Source organism: Cnephaeus nilssonii (assembly GCF_951640355.1).
Source record: "Cnephaeus nilssonii genome assembly, chromosome: 6".
NCBI lineage: Eukaryota > Metazoa > Chordata > Mammalia > Chiroptera > Vespertilionidae > Cnephaeus > Cnephaeus nilssonii.
The window spans coordinates 49,274,473-49,294,118 of NC_137077.1; the positions used below are offsets into that span (position 1 = coordinate 49,274,473).

At 40.5% G+C, this 19,646-nt stretch overlaps 1 protein-coding gene across 6 annotated transcripts in view; it reads left to right on the plus strand.

Annotated features, from left to right (window-relative positions):
• The window catches only part of SCN8A (sodium voltage-gated channel alpha subunit 8), a 178,651-nt gene that overhangs the window by 71,857 nt on the left and 87,148 nt on the right, over window positions 1-19,646 (plus strand). For 3 of the 6 annotated variants that reach the window (XM_079774836.1, XM_079774841.1, XM_079774835.1), the window contains exons 3-6: window positions 12,664-12,781; window positions 15,226-15,316; window positions 15,926-16,054; window positions 17,867-17,958. In XM_079774836.1, the coding sequence (XP_079630962.1) occupies window positions 12,664-12,781; window positions 15,226-15,316; window positions 15,926-16,054; window positions 17,867-17,958 (430 nt within the window). Of the gene's footprint in view, window positions 1-12,663; window positions 12,782-15,225; window positions 15,317-15,925; window positions 16,055-17,617; window positions 17,710-17,866; window positions 17,959-19,646 lie in introns of those variants that run through there. The other 3 variants (XM_079774837.1, XM_079774838.1, XM_079774839.1) reach the window with 3 other exon arrangements.

Genomic DNA, 19,646 nt, shown 5'->3' on the forward strand with positions numbered 1-19,646 from the left:
TATTTGAGAGCATTGGCTACTGTATGATTCTTGCAGCTCTTTGCTTCCTTGGCCTACTTCTCCTTATGTCTTGGACTATTCCTTCTCTTTCTCGTTCATTTTCCCCACCTTTCCTTTAATTGTTAGTATTTCCTGGGGTTCATTCCTTGGCCTATGTTCCTCTCATTTGGCACACCCTCCCCGGGTGATCTCATCCATCCTCTCAATACTCCTGAATCTGTATCTTTATCCTAGAATACTCCTTAAATATTCAACACATCCCAGGCATCTCTGTCTGGATTTCCCGCAGGTAAATCACTGTGTTCAAAACTGAACTCGTTTCCTCTCCCCAAACCCACTTGTCTTCTTTCATCTGCTATTTTAGTTGATACCGCCCAAATTCTGGATATCATTATTGACATCCCAATTTTCTGCAGTCCTTGAGGATCACTAATATTAGGGATCTCTCAGTAGAATGTTGCACATTTTTACAAGAAAAAATTATGGCTCAGAAATGTTCATTTACTTGTTCAGATTCCCTCAACTAGTGTGTGGTAGAGCCAGGTTTCAGTTCCAGGGATGTGTGAATTTAACACTCTTGAGCTTTGTACATACCATGTTGTTTTTATTAGAGTATATTGCAGAATTATTTTTTGTGTTCTATCATTTTTAGATAATTTTCATCAATTTGCACAGCCTCAGTATGAGTTAGCATGGTTTTTCTTTTCTTTTTCTTTTAGTTTATTTGTTTCATACCATATCTTTAGCGTGTTATCGAAGACATAGAAAAGACTAGAAGACTTTTTAAACTAAAATTAATGAGTTTTTTTTATTAAGGAAAGAGTTGAGTATTTTTACATTCATTTGATAATTTGGTAAAGGATAGAAAAGGTGATAACATAGTTTTAATTATATACATAGCAGAAAGGTGCATGTAGTTTTAAGTAAGTTGATTTTAGCTGTGTAATGTTCTCATGTCCAGAAATTCATTCATACATCCCACAAACATATCTGAACTGTCTACCTTGGGCCAGAGGGGCATCATATTACATACTCTGCTTGCTAAGCTGAGAACGTCACAGTAGGTAGAAGATACACCATTGTCTTGACGGATCTCAGGGTTCAGTGAGAGATACTGATATGTAAACAAAAAATGACGATACTATATAAACTGCTCTAAAAGAAGTAAGTTCAAAATGTTGTGGGGACACATAGTAAGGAAGGATAATTCTGTTTGAGAGAGCTGATTGGGGCCATCTTCAGAGTGGAGGTGATATTTGAGCTGGACCTTAAAGTATTAAAGTCTGGTTAAAAAAAAAAAATCACTTGTTGGAGAAGAGAACAAAGAGTAGTTCAGGTATAAACAACAGTACATGCAAAGGCAGAAAAGCATGAGAAGTTGAATCATTCAAATAGTGAATTCAGTTGTGACTGGAGCATGGGGTATAGTTCGGCTAAGACAGGAGATGAAGCTAGAGAGGCAGGTCGATCCCACTTTGTGCGTACTAAGATTTTATTTTCTCCCACTTCACAGTTCTCAGGTCTGAAATAACCTTTGGGGCCCATTCTGAGCCGGTGCGGCTGTACAGGTATATCCCAGTGACTCTGGAGTCTTGGTCTAGCCTATGCTCAGGTGTTCTACTGGCGTATGTGGAGTGTGTGAATACTACCCAATGTGACTGTTAGCCCTTAGACTGTCCTGAAGGGCACCCCACATTTGGAGCCAAGGGTCAGGAGGAGTGGAGGAGTGGCAGTAGTCTGTGATAACAGTGGCACCATCATAATCACAGCATTTATTGGATGCTTAGTCTGTGCTAGGCACTGTATTAAGGACTTTCCTGTGAATTTTCATTTACTCCTCATAACATCCTGTTAAAGTAGATACTTTCAGTCATTCTCCCTATTTTATCAATGAGATATCTGAACTGTAGCAACATAAGTTGCCTGAAATCATAATAGCTAATAAGTCACAAAGCTGGCTCTTGAATCCAGGGCTTGTGGCCGCAAAGCCTCTAAACCACTCTGCTCTGCTGCTTTGACGGAGAGAGGAGAATGAGAATAGATTCTAGGATATGAATACAGTGAATAAACCTGTATTTTGCTCTACCCTAGAGCAGCTGCAGTCTGTGCACCCTGAGAGGGTAAACGGGAAGAAGTTCAAAGGCAGACACACACTGAAGGACAGTGAGGAAGAGTAGGAGGTTCAGAGGTGCCCTGCCTTGGGAGCAGCATCCTGCTGGCTCAGCGCTGAAGCAGGTGCACAGTGCTGCTGCTCTGCCAGGTACGGCTTCCTGGAGCAGGATGTGGGCAGGAAGGGTGTCAGCTGCTCCAAATGTGGGTTGGAGGGCACGGGGTTACAAGGTCGCACCAAATCAGAAACTGTACGCAGAAGCACCTGGAAAACTAAAGCTGTAGACAGATGTGATAAAGCATTATCTTCCTCAAGCTTAGGTCGGAGGAAAAGACGGTAAAGAGCCGTGTGATCTCTGAGGCATATGTTAAAGGAAGTAAGTGAAAGAGGCTCCTGGATTGACCTGCAGATAGGATCACATGACCTGGTGTGCTGAACAGAGTTCAGGGCTCGACGCCAGGTCACCTGGACCCTGGTAACTCTCCTACTCCTGCTCACCAGCTCTGTGCCCTTAGCTTGGGCAGAGCATTCTGTACTTGGTTTCTTATAAAGTGGGGGGCTAGATTTGATAAATACTTCTGAAGCTTTTTAAAACTGCAGTATGGTCTGATCATGAAAAGCATAGGCTCTGGAGTTACATTATCTTGGAGCAGTTCTAAGTTTCGCCACTTAAAAGCTTTGTAGTCTTAGGCAAGTTACTTAACCTTCCTGCCTCAATATCATCATCTATAAAGTAGTGCTTACCTCATGGAGTAGCTGTTGTGAGATCGTTGTCGCATAACGCATCTGAGTAGGGTGTCTGCCACAGAGTAAATGTTTGATGCGTGTTAAATGTTATTATTTCTCCAAATAGACTGAAAGGATTAAAACACAAATCCTCAGTATAGTGGAATAGAGACTTGGAAGATGAGGACTCTACATTTTCATATAGTTCAAACCAAAGTACAAGTATAAAGGGGGATTTGCCTGTGTCCACGTGTCCGGCTTCAGTTCAGTATTTCTAAGGCTAGCTGGGTGCCAGAACACAGGTGCTCTGGAAATTTAGGCCCGTTGTGCCTTTGTTGGAGCCATTCCTGGGACAATCGTCGTGATTTTTCTTGAGGGACCCACCAAGCAGATTAGCATTAAGAAAGGTATCAGGGCTCTTTTCAACATGGTGCAGTCATTTTGACAGTCCAGGTCATTTATTTCTGAGCAGCTTCCCAGTGTGAAATAGAGTCTGTTTAGATTCAGGATTACATTATCCTTCATTGAAACAGGGAAAATGGGAAAGGACGTTTATTTGTCTCCTGCTGCATTGGCTGTATAGATAGGTACTCAGAAGTGAATACCAAATATCTGTTATTAGTGGACAACTGGCTGCTGCTGTTCTCCCCACTGTAGCTGTCCTTCAGATCGGCTGTGTTTATGTCATCATTGGGTAGAAGAGTTCTGCTCTGTGCCTGCACACTCAAACCAATAGGCGGCAAGGATGTCCCCCTCGCAAAAAGTTCCAGAATTAAGAATTTATAATTTAAGAATTTATCGTCAGGCAGGAAAGAGCTAACAACTATTGTTAAGTCAAACTGGCCAGTTGCCTGGTTCAGAAGAGGGACATAGGTCTAGGAGCATAAGGTATTTTTTTTAGGTTTAGGCAGGCAAGAATTTAAGGCTAGAGAAGTCAGTTAAAAATTAGAGGGTTAGGCGGTTCTCGAGGTTAAACAGTTAAGATCTAGGTTGCAAACTCTGGGAGACGGTTGTAAGTTAGTGTCAGTCAGTGACAGTTATGGTAAGATAAATTCAAACGATATTGGCTCCCAGCTGCCCTCTGGGAGACTAGCTAAATCTCTCAGCCTCTAGGTCTGCGTTATAGCCGGAAGGTCACTAGATACCTGTAGGTTATCTTTGCCTTCATTGAGATGATAACCTCTCAGGAGAGGGAGAGCTTGTTTGAGTGGAGAGCCGCAGCGAACCAGGGACTGGATAATAAACATTTCTCTAAGAGGCTTCCTGTTCTGTGATATATTCCACTCCTGCATTGAACACTCTTCTCTATAAGGTCTTTTCATATTTACGTACCCTTTATTGTTTTAATTTATACGTTTTGTGTGGTTAAAAAAATGAATCCCATCCTGGGTGAGTGGGGGGAGATGCGCTGCCGGACGGTGGTAACTTTGTATGTCGTTGTATCGCATTTGCAGGATGCTGGGATTTGGTGTTTATGTGGATGTGCTTGTAACTGGCACAAGGTGCTTGTAACGTGGACGATGTCCCTCCCCTCATGTGGGCCCCAAAGAGAACACGTTGTAGCCTGAGTTACCAGCGGCCGTGCTCCTCTGTCCTGTGCTCCGAGGCCCGTATTGCTAATTAGAAATGAAAAGCCTGTGCTTTCAAAAGGCTCATTTTATGCCAGCGTGACACATTTATTAATACTCTAGGCCATCACTCGTTAAGAGCCGTTCCACTGCTCTTAATGGGCCTGGTGCTCAAACACATTCAGTGGCTGTTGTGATAAACTGCTATTTCCCCTTGGGCAGTAAACCACAATCCAATTTCAGTTTCCCCTTTTAACTCATTTACTGCACAAAGATCTAATTTAAGACAGATGGGGTAAAATATTGTTGGACTTTATGGGCACCAAGTGATTATTGCTTAAGACGTATTCTGTAAGAATCCAAAGCTTGCTGCCCTTCCCAGCTCCTCCTGGGCCGGAAAGGATCTGGTGTGAAGCACAGTGCTGAAAGGGACGAACCTCCTTTTCTGGATTCTCACCAGCAGCTTAACGATGATTACTGAGATTTAATGAGCTATGTATATGGCTTAAAAAGTCTTCCATGTTTTATTTTTAAAAGTCAGCCCATCACCAATCATCCCTATTCATTCTCTCCACCATGTTCACGGTTCTGCTGAGATAAAAATAGGGGAACTAGGGCAGGAAGACGCCGTGCAGGGCGCAGTTCTGCCGTGGGCCTGACCCATGCTGCCCCTGGCCACGGTCAGTGTAGTTGTCAGGATAGTATTGAACACTGTTGACCCTGGACTTGGCAGGGAGCAAAATAACCAATTCAGGAGCGTTCTCCCATGATGTAATGTGAAAGAATAAGTAATAACAGGCTTTCTCCTCAAAAGTACGGCTGGCTGCTTTGTTGCACTTACTCTGGGATGCTTCTGTGTATTTTCTAAACCATAGATGTCAGAGCTGGAAAAGACCTGGGCACACCCAACAGGCAGTTCTCTCTCCTTTTATCAATGAGGAAAATGAGATCCAGTGGCTCACCCAGGCCGTACAGCTAGGTAGAGGCAGGTGAAGGAGAGTCCAAGTGTTTTAGGACATCGTGACCTGAGAGATGAGCTGGTGGTTCCCCAATCCTGGTGAGCACAGATTTCTCTGCAGCCTATTTAATCAGAACCTCTGGAGTGGGACTTGTCAATCTGCATTTTTTTTTAAATTGATTTTAGGAAGGGCGAGAGAGAGAAACATTGATGTGAGAGAGATACATCTATCAGTTGCCTCCCGTACCCACCTGGACCATGAATTGAACCCACAACCTAGGTAAGTGCCCTGACCGGAAATCGAACCCATGACCTTCTGATGCATGGGATGACGTTCCAACCAACTGAGCCACCGTGGCTAGGGCGTGAATCTGCTTTTTTTTTTTTTAAAGGCTACTCAGATCATTCTTAATGCAGCTAGTCTGACCTAGGTCAGGAACTAGTTTTATACCAAGGATCAGCCAACTCTGACCCATGGGCCAGATCAGCTCTGCCATTTGTTTTTGTATGGCTCATGAGCTAAGAAGGTTTTTGCATTTTTATTTTATTTTTTATTTTATTTTTAAAATGTATTTTTATTGGTTTCAAAGAGGAAAGGAGAGGGAGAGAGAGATAGAAACATCGATCATGAGAGAATCATTGATTGGCTGCCTCCTGCATGCCCCACACTGGGGATCAAGCCTGCAATCTGGGCATGTGCCCTTGACCAGAATCAAACCTGGGACCCTTCAATCTGCAGGCTGACGCTCTATCCACTAAGCCAAACCAGCTGCGGGGGAGGGGGTGTTGCATTTTTAAATGGTTGGGGAAAATTCAAAATTATAATATTTTCTGATGTGTGAAAAGTATATGAAATTAAAATTTTCTTGTCCATTTCTTGTTTTACTGGAACACAGCCACTCTTATTTGTTTACATGTTATCCGTGGTTACTTTTGCACTACAGTGGCAAGGTTGAGTTGTTGTAACAGACTATATGGCCTACAGAGCCTATAATATTTACTATCTGGCCCTTTACAAAAGAAGTTTGCGGATCCCTGATTTATACTATTCTGTCTCTCATACAAGCACAGCAAGCACCAGCATTAAAAAGGGAGATTTCTAAGCTTTGAGTACTTGTGTTGGTCCAAACAGCATCTTGCTTTATACAAAAAATTCAGTTATGAAAAATTACATATAAGTATATGCAAATCTAATTCTTTTAACAATGATATATGTTTTATTGTGATGCAACTTGCTACTTTACATATAGAGGATTTACCTTTATTTCAGGAGGTGTAGTATGTACTAGATGTCTATTTGTCTGAATAGAAAGAAATCTGTTTTTATACTTGACGGAGATACTAGATGTAAATAATTGGAAAGGAATGATGACAAGCTATTTTTATTCTATGTGCAGTATTGAGTACCTAAATTAATTATGAAGTTTCTACTTTCCACATAAAATGTCCTTAATAAAGCTTTTATATTTACAAAACCATAGTTTTTTAATTCACTAAACATAACCTAGTTTCCCTCAGGATCATCGGTCCCCTTCTTACCAACGCATCACTGTACTGATTCAGAATCCTTGCTACCTCCTACTTGTTTTTTTTTTTTCTTCAACCAAGGTCTAACAATTTTAATTTCCTAATGTCTTCCTTTTCTTTTTCTTCTCCTTCTCTTTCCTCACCTTAGACATACAAGCATTTGTTCATTAACCAATCCGCACTTATTGGGTACCTGCTCTATGCCAAGCACTGTGCAGGCCCTGATTCTGTGATAAGGAAATACCCTCACTGGTACCTCTAGACCTGTCTTCCCATCACGGCCAAACTAAAAGGCAAGAGAAATAGGAAGGGCAGAGTAGATTACCTTTTAAATCCTTTTGCCTGTCTCCTCAGGCCGGTCGGTGATTTTGCAGAGGTCTGATGGTTTTTGGTCCTGGGACATGGGCCAGTGCTTTCTTTGTTGCTTAGGCTTTTATGCGTGGACCCCAGGGGCTCCAATTTCTCATTCACCAGAGCCTCCATCCCCCACACCAGTTTTATTCTCGGCCGTATTGCCACTCAATTGCCTCTCAGTCTGGCACGGTAGAAGCTGTAAAGAGGCTCTAAACTTGGCATAATGTACTGCTTTTTGCTGCGTGACCTTTGATAGGTGGTGTCCCTCTCCTGAGCTTTTGTAAAAAGCATAGGGGATAATAATCCCTCCTGTACCCATACTTCACAGGAATATTATGAAGAGGTTATTTAAAAGGCTTGCCATTTTCATACAGGGAGTTGCTATAGAAACACAGAGGAGTACAAGTACTTCAGAGAGGGGATTTCGGGAAAGTCCTGGGCTCCTGGTTTCTTTGGGAAGACAAAGTATGGAAGAGGCAAGAGCAGTAGCCCTTGGTTTAACCTAACCCCAGGTCTGTTCTTTCCTCTTGCTTATAGGGTCACGCCTTCCCTGCAGCAGACCCCACCACAGCCAGTGCGGCAGGGATGGTACATTGAGCGTTTTCAGAACGTATAAGGCTCAGTACCAGCACTGCTTCTCTGTTAGGGAGAGGATGGCAGGACTCTGCAGATTAAGAAAGGAATAGAAGAGAGGAAAGGAGTTTTGTTTTGTTTTTAATCTGCCAGCAGGTGTTTATTGGGCACTCATGGGTTGAGTGTTGTATTGGAACTGTGGGACGAAAGGTGAGATTGGTTCCTGCCCAGGAAGAGCTTAAAACCTAGTTTCAGGGGTAGAAGGAAGGTAAAGAAACAAAAGCTTGAAGAGTAATGAAAGTCACAAACTCCGAGTACAGTGAGTTCAGAAAAGGGAGAGCTCAGAATACTTGGAAATATTTAAAATATCATTTAAAAAGTGGGAACTCAGCCCGGCCAGAGTGGCTCAATTGTTGAGCGTTGTCCTGTGCACCGAACGGTTGCAGGTTCAATTCCCCGGCAGGGCACATACCTGGGCTGTGAGTTTGATTCCCAGTCAGGAAGCATGCGGAAGGCAACGGGTCAGCGTTTCTCTCTCACACTGATAAATCTCCCGCCACCTCCCGCTCTCTAAGCATGTCCTCGGGTGATGATTTAAAAAGAAAAAGAAGGACCTCAGTCCAGCCCTTGCCGAGTAGAAATTGAGCCTGCAGCCTTTTGTTGCATGGGATGAAGCTCAACCAACTGAGCCACACCGGATGGGCAAAATTTACCATTTTTAAGTGCACAATTCACTGGTATTAAATATATCACCATGTTGTTCAACTATCACCACTGTTCATTCCCAGAACGTTTTCGTTATCCCAAACAGAAACTCTGTACCCATTAAACAGTAACTCTCTATTTCCCCTAGCCCCTGGCAAACGCTCTTCTACTTTCTGTCTCTATGCATTTGCCTATTCGACCTACCTCATATAGATGGAACCACATAGTATTTGTCCTTTTGTGTCTGGTTTATTTCACTTAGCATACGTTATATAACATATATCAGAACTTCACTCCTTTTAAAGACTGAACCGTATTCCATTATATATACTGCATTTGGTTTATCCATTTGTCAGTTGCCAGACATTTGGGTTATTTCCACTTTTGAAGTATTCTGAATAACGCTTTTATGAATATTTATGTATAAGTTTTAACATGAACACCTGCTTTCAGTTCTCCTGAGTATACACCTAGGAGTAGGATTGCTGAGTCATACGTAGCTCTGTGTTTAACTTTTGAGGAAGGAACTGCCAAACTGTTTTCCAAAGTGGCTGCACCAGTTTACATTCCTATCAGTAGTTTATAAGGAAGGGTTCTAAGTTCTTCAATCCTTGACAGTACTTGTTAGTTTCCATTTTAAAAACAATTATAATCATCCTAGTGGGTGTGAAATAGTATTTCATTGTCATTTTATTTGCATTTTCCTAATGACTATATTGACCATTTTTTCATATGTTTATTTGCTGTGTGTATTATCTGATTTGTAGAAATGTCTATTCAAATCCTCTGCCCCTTTTTAAATCAGATTATTTGTCTTTTTACTGTTGCGTTATAAGAATTCTTTATTCTGGCTGATAGACCATTATTAGATACATAATTTGCAAATATTTTCTCCCATTCTGTGGGGTGTCTTTTCACTTTCTTGATTGTGTCATTTATTGCACAATAGTTTTGAAGTTTGATGAAGTCTAATTTATGTTTTTTTCTTTGGTTGCTTGTGCTTTTGGTGTCACATTTCTGCCACTTGTCTAATCACTTTCTGTTTTCTTCTAGTAGTTTTATAGTTTTAGCTCTTACATTTATTTAGGTCATTGATCCATTTTAGTTAATTTTTGTATAGGGTATGAGGTAGAGGTCCAAATTCATTCTTTTGCATGTGGTTACCTAGTTGTCCGTTTGTTGAAGAGACTTTTCTTTCCCCTTTGAGTTGTCTTGGCATTCTTGTCAAAAATTCAATTGACTGTAGATATAAGGGTTTATTTTTGGACTTTCAATTCTATTCTGTTGATCTATATGGCTATCCTTATGTTCGTACTAGTCTTGAATACTATAGCTTTGTAATAAGCTTTGAAATAGGGCAGTGTGAGTCCTCAACTTTGTTCATACTTTTCAAGACTGTTTTGACTGTTCCAGTTCCCTTACATTTCTATATGAAATTTTATAATCAGCCTGTTAATTTCTGCCCAAAATGGCAGTTGAAATTTTGATTAAAAGTGCATGGAATTTGTAGATCATTTAGGGGAATATAGTCATCTTAATAATAAGTCTTCTAATCCATGAGAAAAAGATGTCTTCCCATTTACTTAGGTCTTAATTCCTTTTAATTATGTTTTTCTGGGTCAAATCATACTTCTTTTTGTTATATTTATTCCTGGGTATTTTATTTATTTGGGTACTATTATAAATGGAGTTTTCTTAATTTTTGGATTGTTTATTACTGATATAAAAATACAACTGATTTTTGTATATTGATCTGGTATCTTAAAAGCTTGTTGAACTTTTTTTATGAGCTCTAATAGTTTTGTGTGTACATATTCCTTAGGGTTTTCTGTATACAAGATTGTTTCATCTGAACTAGAAATAGTTTTACTTGCTTAATTGCCTTATCTAGAACATCCATTTTATAATGTTGATTAGAAGTGGAGAAAGTGGACGTCCTTGTCTTATTCCTGATCTTAGGGAGAAAGCTTTCAGGTTTTTACTATTAAGTATGATGCTGGCTATGGATTTTTTATAGGTGCTCTTTATTAAGTTAAGGAAATTCCCTTCTATTTCTCTTTAGGTGAATGTATTTATTATGAAAGAGTGTTGTATTTTGTCACATGGTTTTTCTGCATCTATTGAGACGATCATGTGGTTTATTGTCCTTTATTTTATTAACATTATTATATCACATTGATTGATTTTCATATGTTATAACATATTTATATTTCTGAGGTAAATTCCACATTGTCATGATATATAATCCTTATATATGCTGCTGGATTCAGTTTGCTGATATTTTGTTGAGGCTTTTAGCATCTATATTTGTAAGGGATATTAGTCTGTAGTTTTCATTTCTTGTCATTTCTGTCAGTTTTGTATCAAGGTAATACCCTCCTTACAGAATGAGTTGGGAAGGGTGCCCTTCTCTTCTACTTTTTGGGATAGTTTAGGAAGGATTGGTATTATTTTTCTTCTTTAAACATTTGGTTGGTCCTGGACTTTCCTTTGTGGGAGTTCGTTTTTTTAATGTAAGGTACAGAAGGGTATTTATAGTATAATCCTATTGGAAAGAGAGAGGGAAGTCTTTTTAAGGCTATATCTGGGTGCTTATATTTATAAAGAAAAGTTTTGAAAAGATATACAAGTAACACAGGTTATCGTTGAGTAATGAGATGGGAACTTTTAGTCTTCTGTTCTTTTTTAAAAAAAAAATGTGTGCATGTATTGCTTTATGTAAAAAACACTATCTAAAATGTCTAGCATTTGACCATTTGCTCTTTAACTCACACAGTGAAATGCTAGGGGTATGTGTTGGCCTGTCTCCTTAGGTACCCATAGTACAGTAGGTTCCAGCATCTCTCTTCAGCTTCAGTCTGTTCTCCCCTTCTCCATCTTATCTTCCATCACACTGAATTACCTGTCAGTTTTCTGAAAACAACCCACAGTTATATGCTGCTGTGCCTTTGTACATCCTATGCTATTCCTGGTCCTTGTCATTCCTTCCCCCTATATCTGACCAATTAATATCTCTTCATCTCTACTTATCCTTTTAAATATTATTTACCTTCCAAATGTTAGTTACCTTCCTTTGTGAACATGTCTCAGCTCACTCTTCACCCTGTCATTTCCCATCCAAGGGGGTAAAATCTTTTTCTTCTGCTGCTTATCATACATTAGGCATATTTTTGTTACTGAACTTTGTATTTACCCTGCATCATAATTACTAGTTCACACATACGTCTTTCCTAAAAGTACAATTTTATTCAATTTTGTATCCCTGGAGCCTAGCACAATGCTTGGCACAAAATAGATGCTCAAGAACATTTTAATTTAATTGAAATAATGATATAAGAAAAGGCATTCTGGGTAGGATGAGCAATGTGAGCAAAGGCCAAAGTCATGAATTTGTAACGTGAACTAGTTTGGCAAGACAGGAAGATTCATACAGAGAAATATGGTTGAGTGGTTTTGGCAAGGCTGATAATGGAGGCTCTTAAAAGCCAGATAGAGCAGACTTGGTAGGTAAATATTGGTGAATGAAGAACTTTTCTCACTTCCTGCAAGTCTTTTCTCCAGTCTCTCTTCTCAGTTGGCTTACCCTGACCACCTCCTTTAAAACCACGTCCACATTCATCCTTCTTATCCCAGCATTCTCTTTTTTCTATTGCATATCACATTCAATATAATTTACTTTTTTGTTATGTTTTTTATTTATTGTTTGTCTTTCCCTTTGGAATATAAGCTTCCCAGCCAAGGTAGCCTTGTTCACTGGTATTCCCCAAGCACCTAGAACATTGCATGGCACATAGTAGGCACTCAGTGAATCCTAAATGAATGAACTTCAGTATCTTGTTCAGAGCTGGCGTAGATAGCTTAGGTATATAGTTCAAATGTCTTGCTTCTGAGACATTTGTTCTGTAAAACTGCTAAAATAGTGCCATCTATTTGTAATATAATCTGGGGCAGGGCTTGGGGTGGGGACGGGGGGCGTGGAGATTAGGGAAAGAGAGGTATTGCCTTAAGGTTTCTTGCCTCAGAAACCAAATTGGGAAGTAAAAATTATAAGTACATTTGAATTATTTCTTGCTTTAAAAATGTTGTTTTGTGTGGTGATTAATTCCAATGCTTTAATAATTTCTCTTTTTCTTTCTCCACAGACCTTTGTAGTATTAAACAGAGGGAAAACTCTCTTCAGATTTAGTGCCACGCCTGCCTTGTATATTTTAAGTCCTTTTAACCTGATAAGAAGAATAGCTATTAAAATTTTGATACATTCATATCCTTTTCTGCAAATGTGGAGTGAGGGTAGCAATTGTATGGTCTCTGGTACGAATTTGTGAATTGTGACAACTGAGTTATATGTTAAGTATTTTATCAATAGTGTCATTGACTGTCCCACCAATCAGAGGTTTAGAAGGGACCAAATTCTGAACGGTAATCTTCAGTAAATTCTTTTCTTCTTAGGATGACACTGGAATGGTGTTGGTATCATTGTAGGCGACCTCAAACTACGGCCTGCGGGCCACATGCGGGTGTTTTTGCCATTTTGTTTTTTTACTTCAAAATAAGATATGTGCAGTGTGCATAGAAATTTGTTCATAGTTTTTTTAAAACTATAGTCCGGCCCTCCAACGGTCTGAGGGACAGTGAACTGGCCCCCTGTTTAAAAAGTTTGAGGACCCCTGATTTAGAGCATGGGGTGGGGAACGTCCAGCCGAGGGCTGTATAAGGCCCTGGAAATCATTTGGCCTGGCCCTGCCAAGGCATTAGGGGTGAGATAATTAAATGTTTGACTTAAATATAGCAGGCTAATTTTTAAGCTGATAATTTTGTATAGCCCGTGGATGTGCTATAAATATCCAAATGACCCTTGGCAGAAGAATGGTTCCCCACCCCTGATTTAGAAGGACAAATAGTAACCTTTTACTAAAGTCTTACTTTTTAAAGTGCTCAGACTTTAGTAATTTCATCCTGAAGCAGATTATTCAGGTTTTTAATGTATTAAAGTCCAATATTAGAATATTTTAAAAGCTATTTCTTGAATTACAAATAGTTGAATGAATGCTTTAGAGGTCTGCCTTGACTATTTTTTAGTTTTTGCACAGTGAGCTTAAAAAGTATCCGAGATCGTTTCTCAGGTTAAATGGCCTCCCTGGTACAGAGGTTTAGATTTAGATGCAGGATTGGTATGAATCTTCTCTGGTGTTTTTACTCCCCTAAAACAGAAATTGCCAATTTATTCATGTGGCCTGACTTGAAACTTGGTAAATTGGTTTGCCAAGCTTTCACCACATTTCATTAACTCTCAAGAATTTAGCAACCTGGTTCTGAAATATACCCAGGAAACTGATTTTCAGTTTAAGATTTGCACCTATGAAATGTCCCGTCTTCACCGAGGCACCCTAGTGATCAATGTGCAAACATTGGTCAGTGCTATGAGGGGGGAAGAAAACATGAGAGAGTGTCGTTAGGAAATCACTCCCCACTTTCTCTCCCAGCTGTAAAGCCCCTGCTTACCTTCTCGCATATAAACCTGCCGTCCTTACCTGAACAAGAGGCCCTCACAGGCAAGAGTCACAGGCATATAAGCAACATGTGGTTTATAAGCAACATAGTTCTGAAATCCGAAGGCTTACAAATAAATAAATAAATCACAATACTGGTACGTCTTCCCTTTTTATTATCAGGAGATGGGGAGTGTTTTTTCTCTTCTAACCAGAACATGTTATTTATTATTCCCTGGGGGGAAATCCAGTTGTAGTGAAGAAAATCCAGCTATGTTTTCTTTTTAAAACCTCACTAGTAGAATGAAGATGGTGAATGCCATTAGCAAGAGAGAGTGAATTAGCAACAAATGAGATGCAGCTCCTGTGCTTGCTAAAGTGACAGTTTGTGTTTGAGAAACTCATACTGACGTAAAGCAGTTTAATTTGTCTCAGTAGCAAGAACAGAAAGGGCCGAGAAAGGTTGTGAATGAAGCTGAAATGGCAACTAAGTACTTTACTATCCATAAACATTCCTGGCCACTTCCAGAATGATCAGATGAATTTGCCCCATTGCCTAGTTCTTAGGCATATGATGGTGTGGATGCCCTTGAAATCCTTACCCAACACGTCACAACAGGTTTCCCAAATGGGACAAATTCAGGACACACTGGCTATTGCCTTGCCCCCCAAGAGTAGTCCAGCGCTTTGGAGGACTAGGGGGGAAGTGAACCCTTAATTACATGTAGATTTTCAAATAATTAGTTATGCAAAATAACTAACAATAAATGAGTGCTGAGTAATATAGATTAAATTTAATTTATTTTCTCACCCAGTGACCTTGGAGTCTGGCAGACTGGTAGGTTTTTGGTTACTGTGCACAAAGGTATTTAGGGGCCTATTCCATACTTGAGGTAAAAGTGGTAAGAGAGGAAAATGTTTTCTCCAAAAGGAGCGGCATAAGGACAGCCTTTTTGAAAGCGCGTGGACGCTCTGTTGTGTTCATCCGTGATTTTCTAGTCAGGTGTTTATACACACCGTGGGATTCTGTGGTGACCACAGTTTTCATTATCACCTCACCTTTTCCTCCGCTTCCGTGCTTTGCCTTCTTTCAGGTTACTGATTGAGGTCTCATGATACCCAATGTGCAACATGTTTGTTTTTTTGAGAAAAAAATAAAGTGGTCAGACTTTGTGTCCTCTCCAATTTTGTGCATTCTCCCTTGACTCTTCTCCACAGTATTTAGCATGATCATCATGTGCACTATTTTGACCAACTGTGTATTCATGACTTTTAGTAACCCTCCCGACTGGTCGAAGAATGTGGAGTAAGTAGCTCGTTTGTTTATTTTACTGGCTTGTTTAGTTCATTTTTAGTCACTGAATCTTGCTTTGCCACCGTTTATCCATCAAGGGGGGGAAACAGTTAATTGCCTATTTTTTGTCTCACAGAGAGGGGTGATTTAGGAACTATCAGTAGTCAACTCTAAAAAGAGAGGCTCTGGAAGTGCCTACCCTTCACCTCCATCTTTTATCTGTGCTAGCTGGACCACCTTCTACCCTCAGTTCCCGACCATACTACCTTCTTCTCCAATGTTACTTTCCCCTTCGTTTTGACTTGTTTAACGTTAAAAATAGCTCTGGGGCTGCCTCCCCTGATTCGAAGTGATCCCATACAGATGGCAGTTCAGAGGTATATATCTGTGATACCTGTCAAGACCCGGTACGGTACAAGATTCCAAAGTCCTTGATTTGTGTGTTTCAGTAAGCGTCCCTTTCTCTTCCTCGCTTCTGTTTTGCTGCATTGGCTATGTCCTTTTTGTTTTGTCTCTGTAGGTTGAAGCCACACCGAGGCAAGTATATTTATTATCTTAAAAGATTTGTGTATCGTTTCTGTCTGTTCATAAATTACCTCAAGCTATCCATCTCTTTGACAGGTACACGTTCACAGGGATTTATACATTTGAATCACTAGTTAAAATCATTGCAAGAGGTTTCTGCATAGATGGCTTTACCTTTTTACGGGATCCATGGAACTGGTTAGATTTCAGTGTCATCATGATGGCGTAAGTTCTCTGCTTACTTTTTTGGTGTTCTGGGTGCAATTGTGGGTGGTTGTGCTCCTGGGTGTTTGTATGATAGCGTAAGTGTGAGTTTGCGGGCAGAGTTGTATGAGGAATTAATGGATAACTATGTAAGGCCGTATGGGTTTATGCTTACGATTCTTGCTTGTGAGGGCCTCTGTTCAGGCAATGGCAGCAGGTTTATATGGGAGAAGGTAAGCAGAGGCTTATAGCTGGGAAAGAAAATAGGAAGTGATTTCCTAATAACGCTCTCTCGGGTTTTCTTCCCCCTCATGATACTGACCGAGGATTACACATTTACCACTAGTGTGCCTTGGTGAAGACTTGAAATTTTATAGGTGCAAGTCTTAAACTGAAAATCAGTTTCCTGGGTATATTTTATCACATTTAATTTCATGAGGCTAGCCAGATGTTACAGACTTCAGAGCACATTTTAGAATCAAAACATGAGCCAAGATATATCCAAACTGGTTGCTTCCTAAAGAAATACTGACCAGAACTTCAAACTATTGCTAGAGGACAACGTAGCTCCACATCGGTATGCTCGTGCTCTTAGTAATTTCTGTTGTTGTAACAATGAAAATGTATGCCTGGGGAACTTAGCTGATGATAGGGGAGTTACAGCAGACTTTACTTCCAGGTTGGGAAAGCACTTGATGGTTTGGTAGAGGGAATAGGGTGTCGTATAGATTGTATGTGAGTTCTGGTGTGTGCATGCAGATGTGTAAGAGATTGAGTGTATGTATGGGTCTGAGCATCAGATAGAAAGATGTATTTCCTCTGTAAAATGTGAGTGAACGATATGCATCGAATATTTGAAACTGGAACTTTGACTTTCTGTTATATTAAAGCAATTTCCAGCTTTCCAGCATTATGAAAATGAACACATTTGTGTTCATTTGAAATTTAAGTGTCCTTGCTTGGCACAGAACTGGTGATACATGGGCATTTAGTATAATATTTGCTCTGATCTCATGATCTGGATTTTCCTGAGCCCTGCTTTTGTATGTCATAGGCTGAAACTTCATCTGTAGGCATAACTGCAAAGATATGCAAACAACTTTTGGATAAGTCATATATACAGACACTTGGGCATTTTTGCCATTGTCAGCTAAGGAGTTATTTTAATGTATATTTAGTTTTATGGGGCTCCTGCTACAGAAATCTGTCTCCTTTTCCTAAGAAATTGTTCACAAAACATGGGACATAAGACTTTGTTACCTCCTGGCCTCAAGTGGTTGGCCCGAGAGTAATCCTTCTGATTCAGACCCGCATATCACAACACCGATTAAGAGAGTAAAGCTCCAGGGATCTCCTGGTTGTATCCATTCTTTCAAATATGCTTTTAAATTCTCCTTGCTCAATTAAAAAAAAAAACAAAAGAAAAAAAAACATGTTCCTTAAATGTTTATATGTTGAAACTTTTCTTTTTCAAGGAAAAAAAAAATGAAATCATAGCTTGTGTATAAGACCCTTTCTTCCCCCCCATTCTCAAACCCTCGCCCAGTGGCACCATTACAAGTTAACTTTGGTTTGATTCTGCAGGTATATAACAGAGTTTGTAAACCTAGGCAATGTTTCAGCTCTACGCACTTTCAGGGTACTGAGGGCTTTGAAAACTATTTCGGTAATCCCAGGTAAGATGGCCCGGGGTTGGTGTTAGGTGTTGGGTTAGGGCCCTGACGTGACGTATTGTACTTTTTGTTTTGTTGTGGTTTTGTTTTTTTTCCTTTGGTGTTTGTGTTTGTGTCTGTGTTTGTCATTTGTGTCTGTGTGTGACCTCCCTTACTACAGATATGTGACAGAGTTTGTGGACCTGGGCAATGTCTCAGCGCTGAGAACGTTCAGGGTTCTCCGAGCTTTGAAAACTATCTCTGTAATTCCAGGTGAGAAAATTTAAACACAGGCTGGCTTTGCCTCATCTTCTCCTTCCCCGCCATTCATTTTGTCCACCACATTCTAAACCGGGGTCAGCACATTGGATATGGCCTTGCATTCCGCATGTTGTTACCTGGAGACGTTCGCTGGAATGGCCCTTTGGGCACTCTCTGACAGCGCTTGCCAGGCATGCAGCCCCCATTCCATCCATGCTTCTGAAAAAGCACGTGCTTAAGAATCACTTGGATTTCACAATGTTGAGAAAATTGTCACAGAGCTAAGCTGTCTCTTTGAATATAAACCATTTGCTTCCTGGCCTCATGGAATTACAGTAATGTTAACATTCACCATCATTCCATCGCTTATGATTTCTAGGCTTCCTATCGCATGATTTGCTGATGGGATGTTACTCAAAGAATTGCACTTTTATTGTTACTGTGTTAATGGGATCATTTAATCACATCAGAGAACTACCCAGTTAACTAGTCCAGTATTATAGAAAAACTAGAGGCCCAGTGCACGAATTCGTGCACCGGTGGGGTCCCTCAGCCTGGCCTGTGGGATCGGGCCGAAACTGGTGCTCCAACATCCCCTGAGGGGTCCCGGATTGTGAGAGGGCACAGGCCAGGCTGAGGGACCCCACCTGTGCAGGATCGGGGCCGGGGAGGGACATGGGAGGTTGGCTAGTTAGAGAGGGACTGTGGGAGGGCTCCAGGGCGAGTCCAGCTCATCTCACTAAATCCGGATCGGCCGGGCCCCAGCAGCAAGCTGACCTACTGGTCAGAGCGTCTGCCCCCTGGTGGTCAGTGCACATCATAGTGAGTGGTTGCGTGGCCTTAGCATATCATTAGCATATTACGCTTTGATTGGTTGAACGGTTGACCGGTCGACCAGACACTTAGCATATCAGGCTTTTATTACATAGGATTCAAGAACCATTGAGTTAGTGAACTGAACCTTAATGATTACTGTTAATCACCTTTTATGTCTGTTTCATTAATAAGAACCAGTAGACATATAGTCAGAGACCATTCTCAAACATAAATCCCAATGAAGCATATGCAGGTGCTGTTAAAAAAAATCAAAGGTAAGATAAAATTCATCTGAAGGTATGGGCTAACAAAAAGTACAGAAATTTGAGAAGAAAGGAAAGGAATCAGTGAGTGGTTAAAAGGTTGCTTTTCTTTTTGGTCCTGGTTGACCTGACTCAGTAGTCCTTAACCTTGAAGGTTTTGGATCCTTTTGAGAATCGGATCAAAGGGCCCCAGGTTAAGATGCCTTAATTTAGTTTAAATCCTTGCTACCTGATAATATTGAACTATCTCTTTAAAGAGCAGTCTTGATGTCTAGTAGGAAAGATATTTTCATTAGTCTTGTGAGCCTAGGATACACTGGCAGTAACATGGCAGAAGTCAAGACTTTGTTGTTGCTGATGGGTTGTTTTCAGGCAAGAGACCAGACTTCCCGTTGCACTTTTGTAGAAACAGGGACATGAAGAACAGAGGCATCTGATTCCTGGCATCACGTGGTTCTTCTCCTTGTGGCTGGCTCAGAAACATTTCTCTTTTCCCCTTTTTAACGTTATCTAAATATGAGGTATCAGAAGGAAACACAAAGGTTGAATCCTAGAGAGGACAGATGTAGAATGTAGTTTAACAAGAACTCCAAGGAAGGTAAACCCGGGTTCCTCCATTTA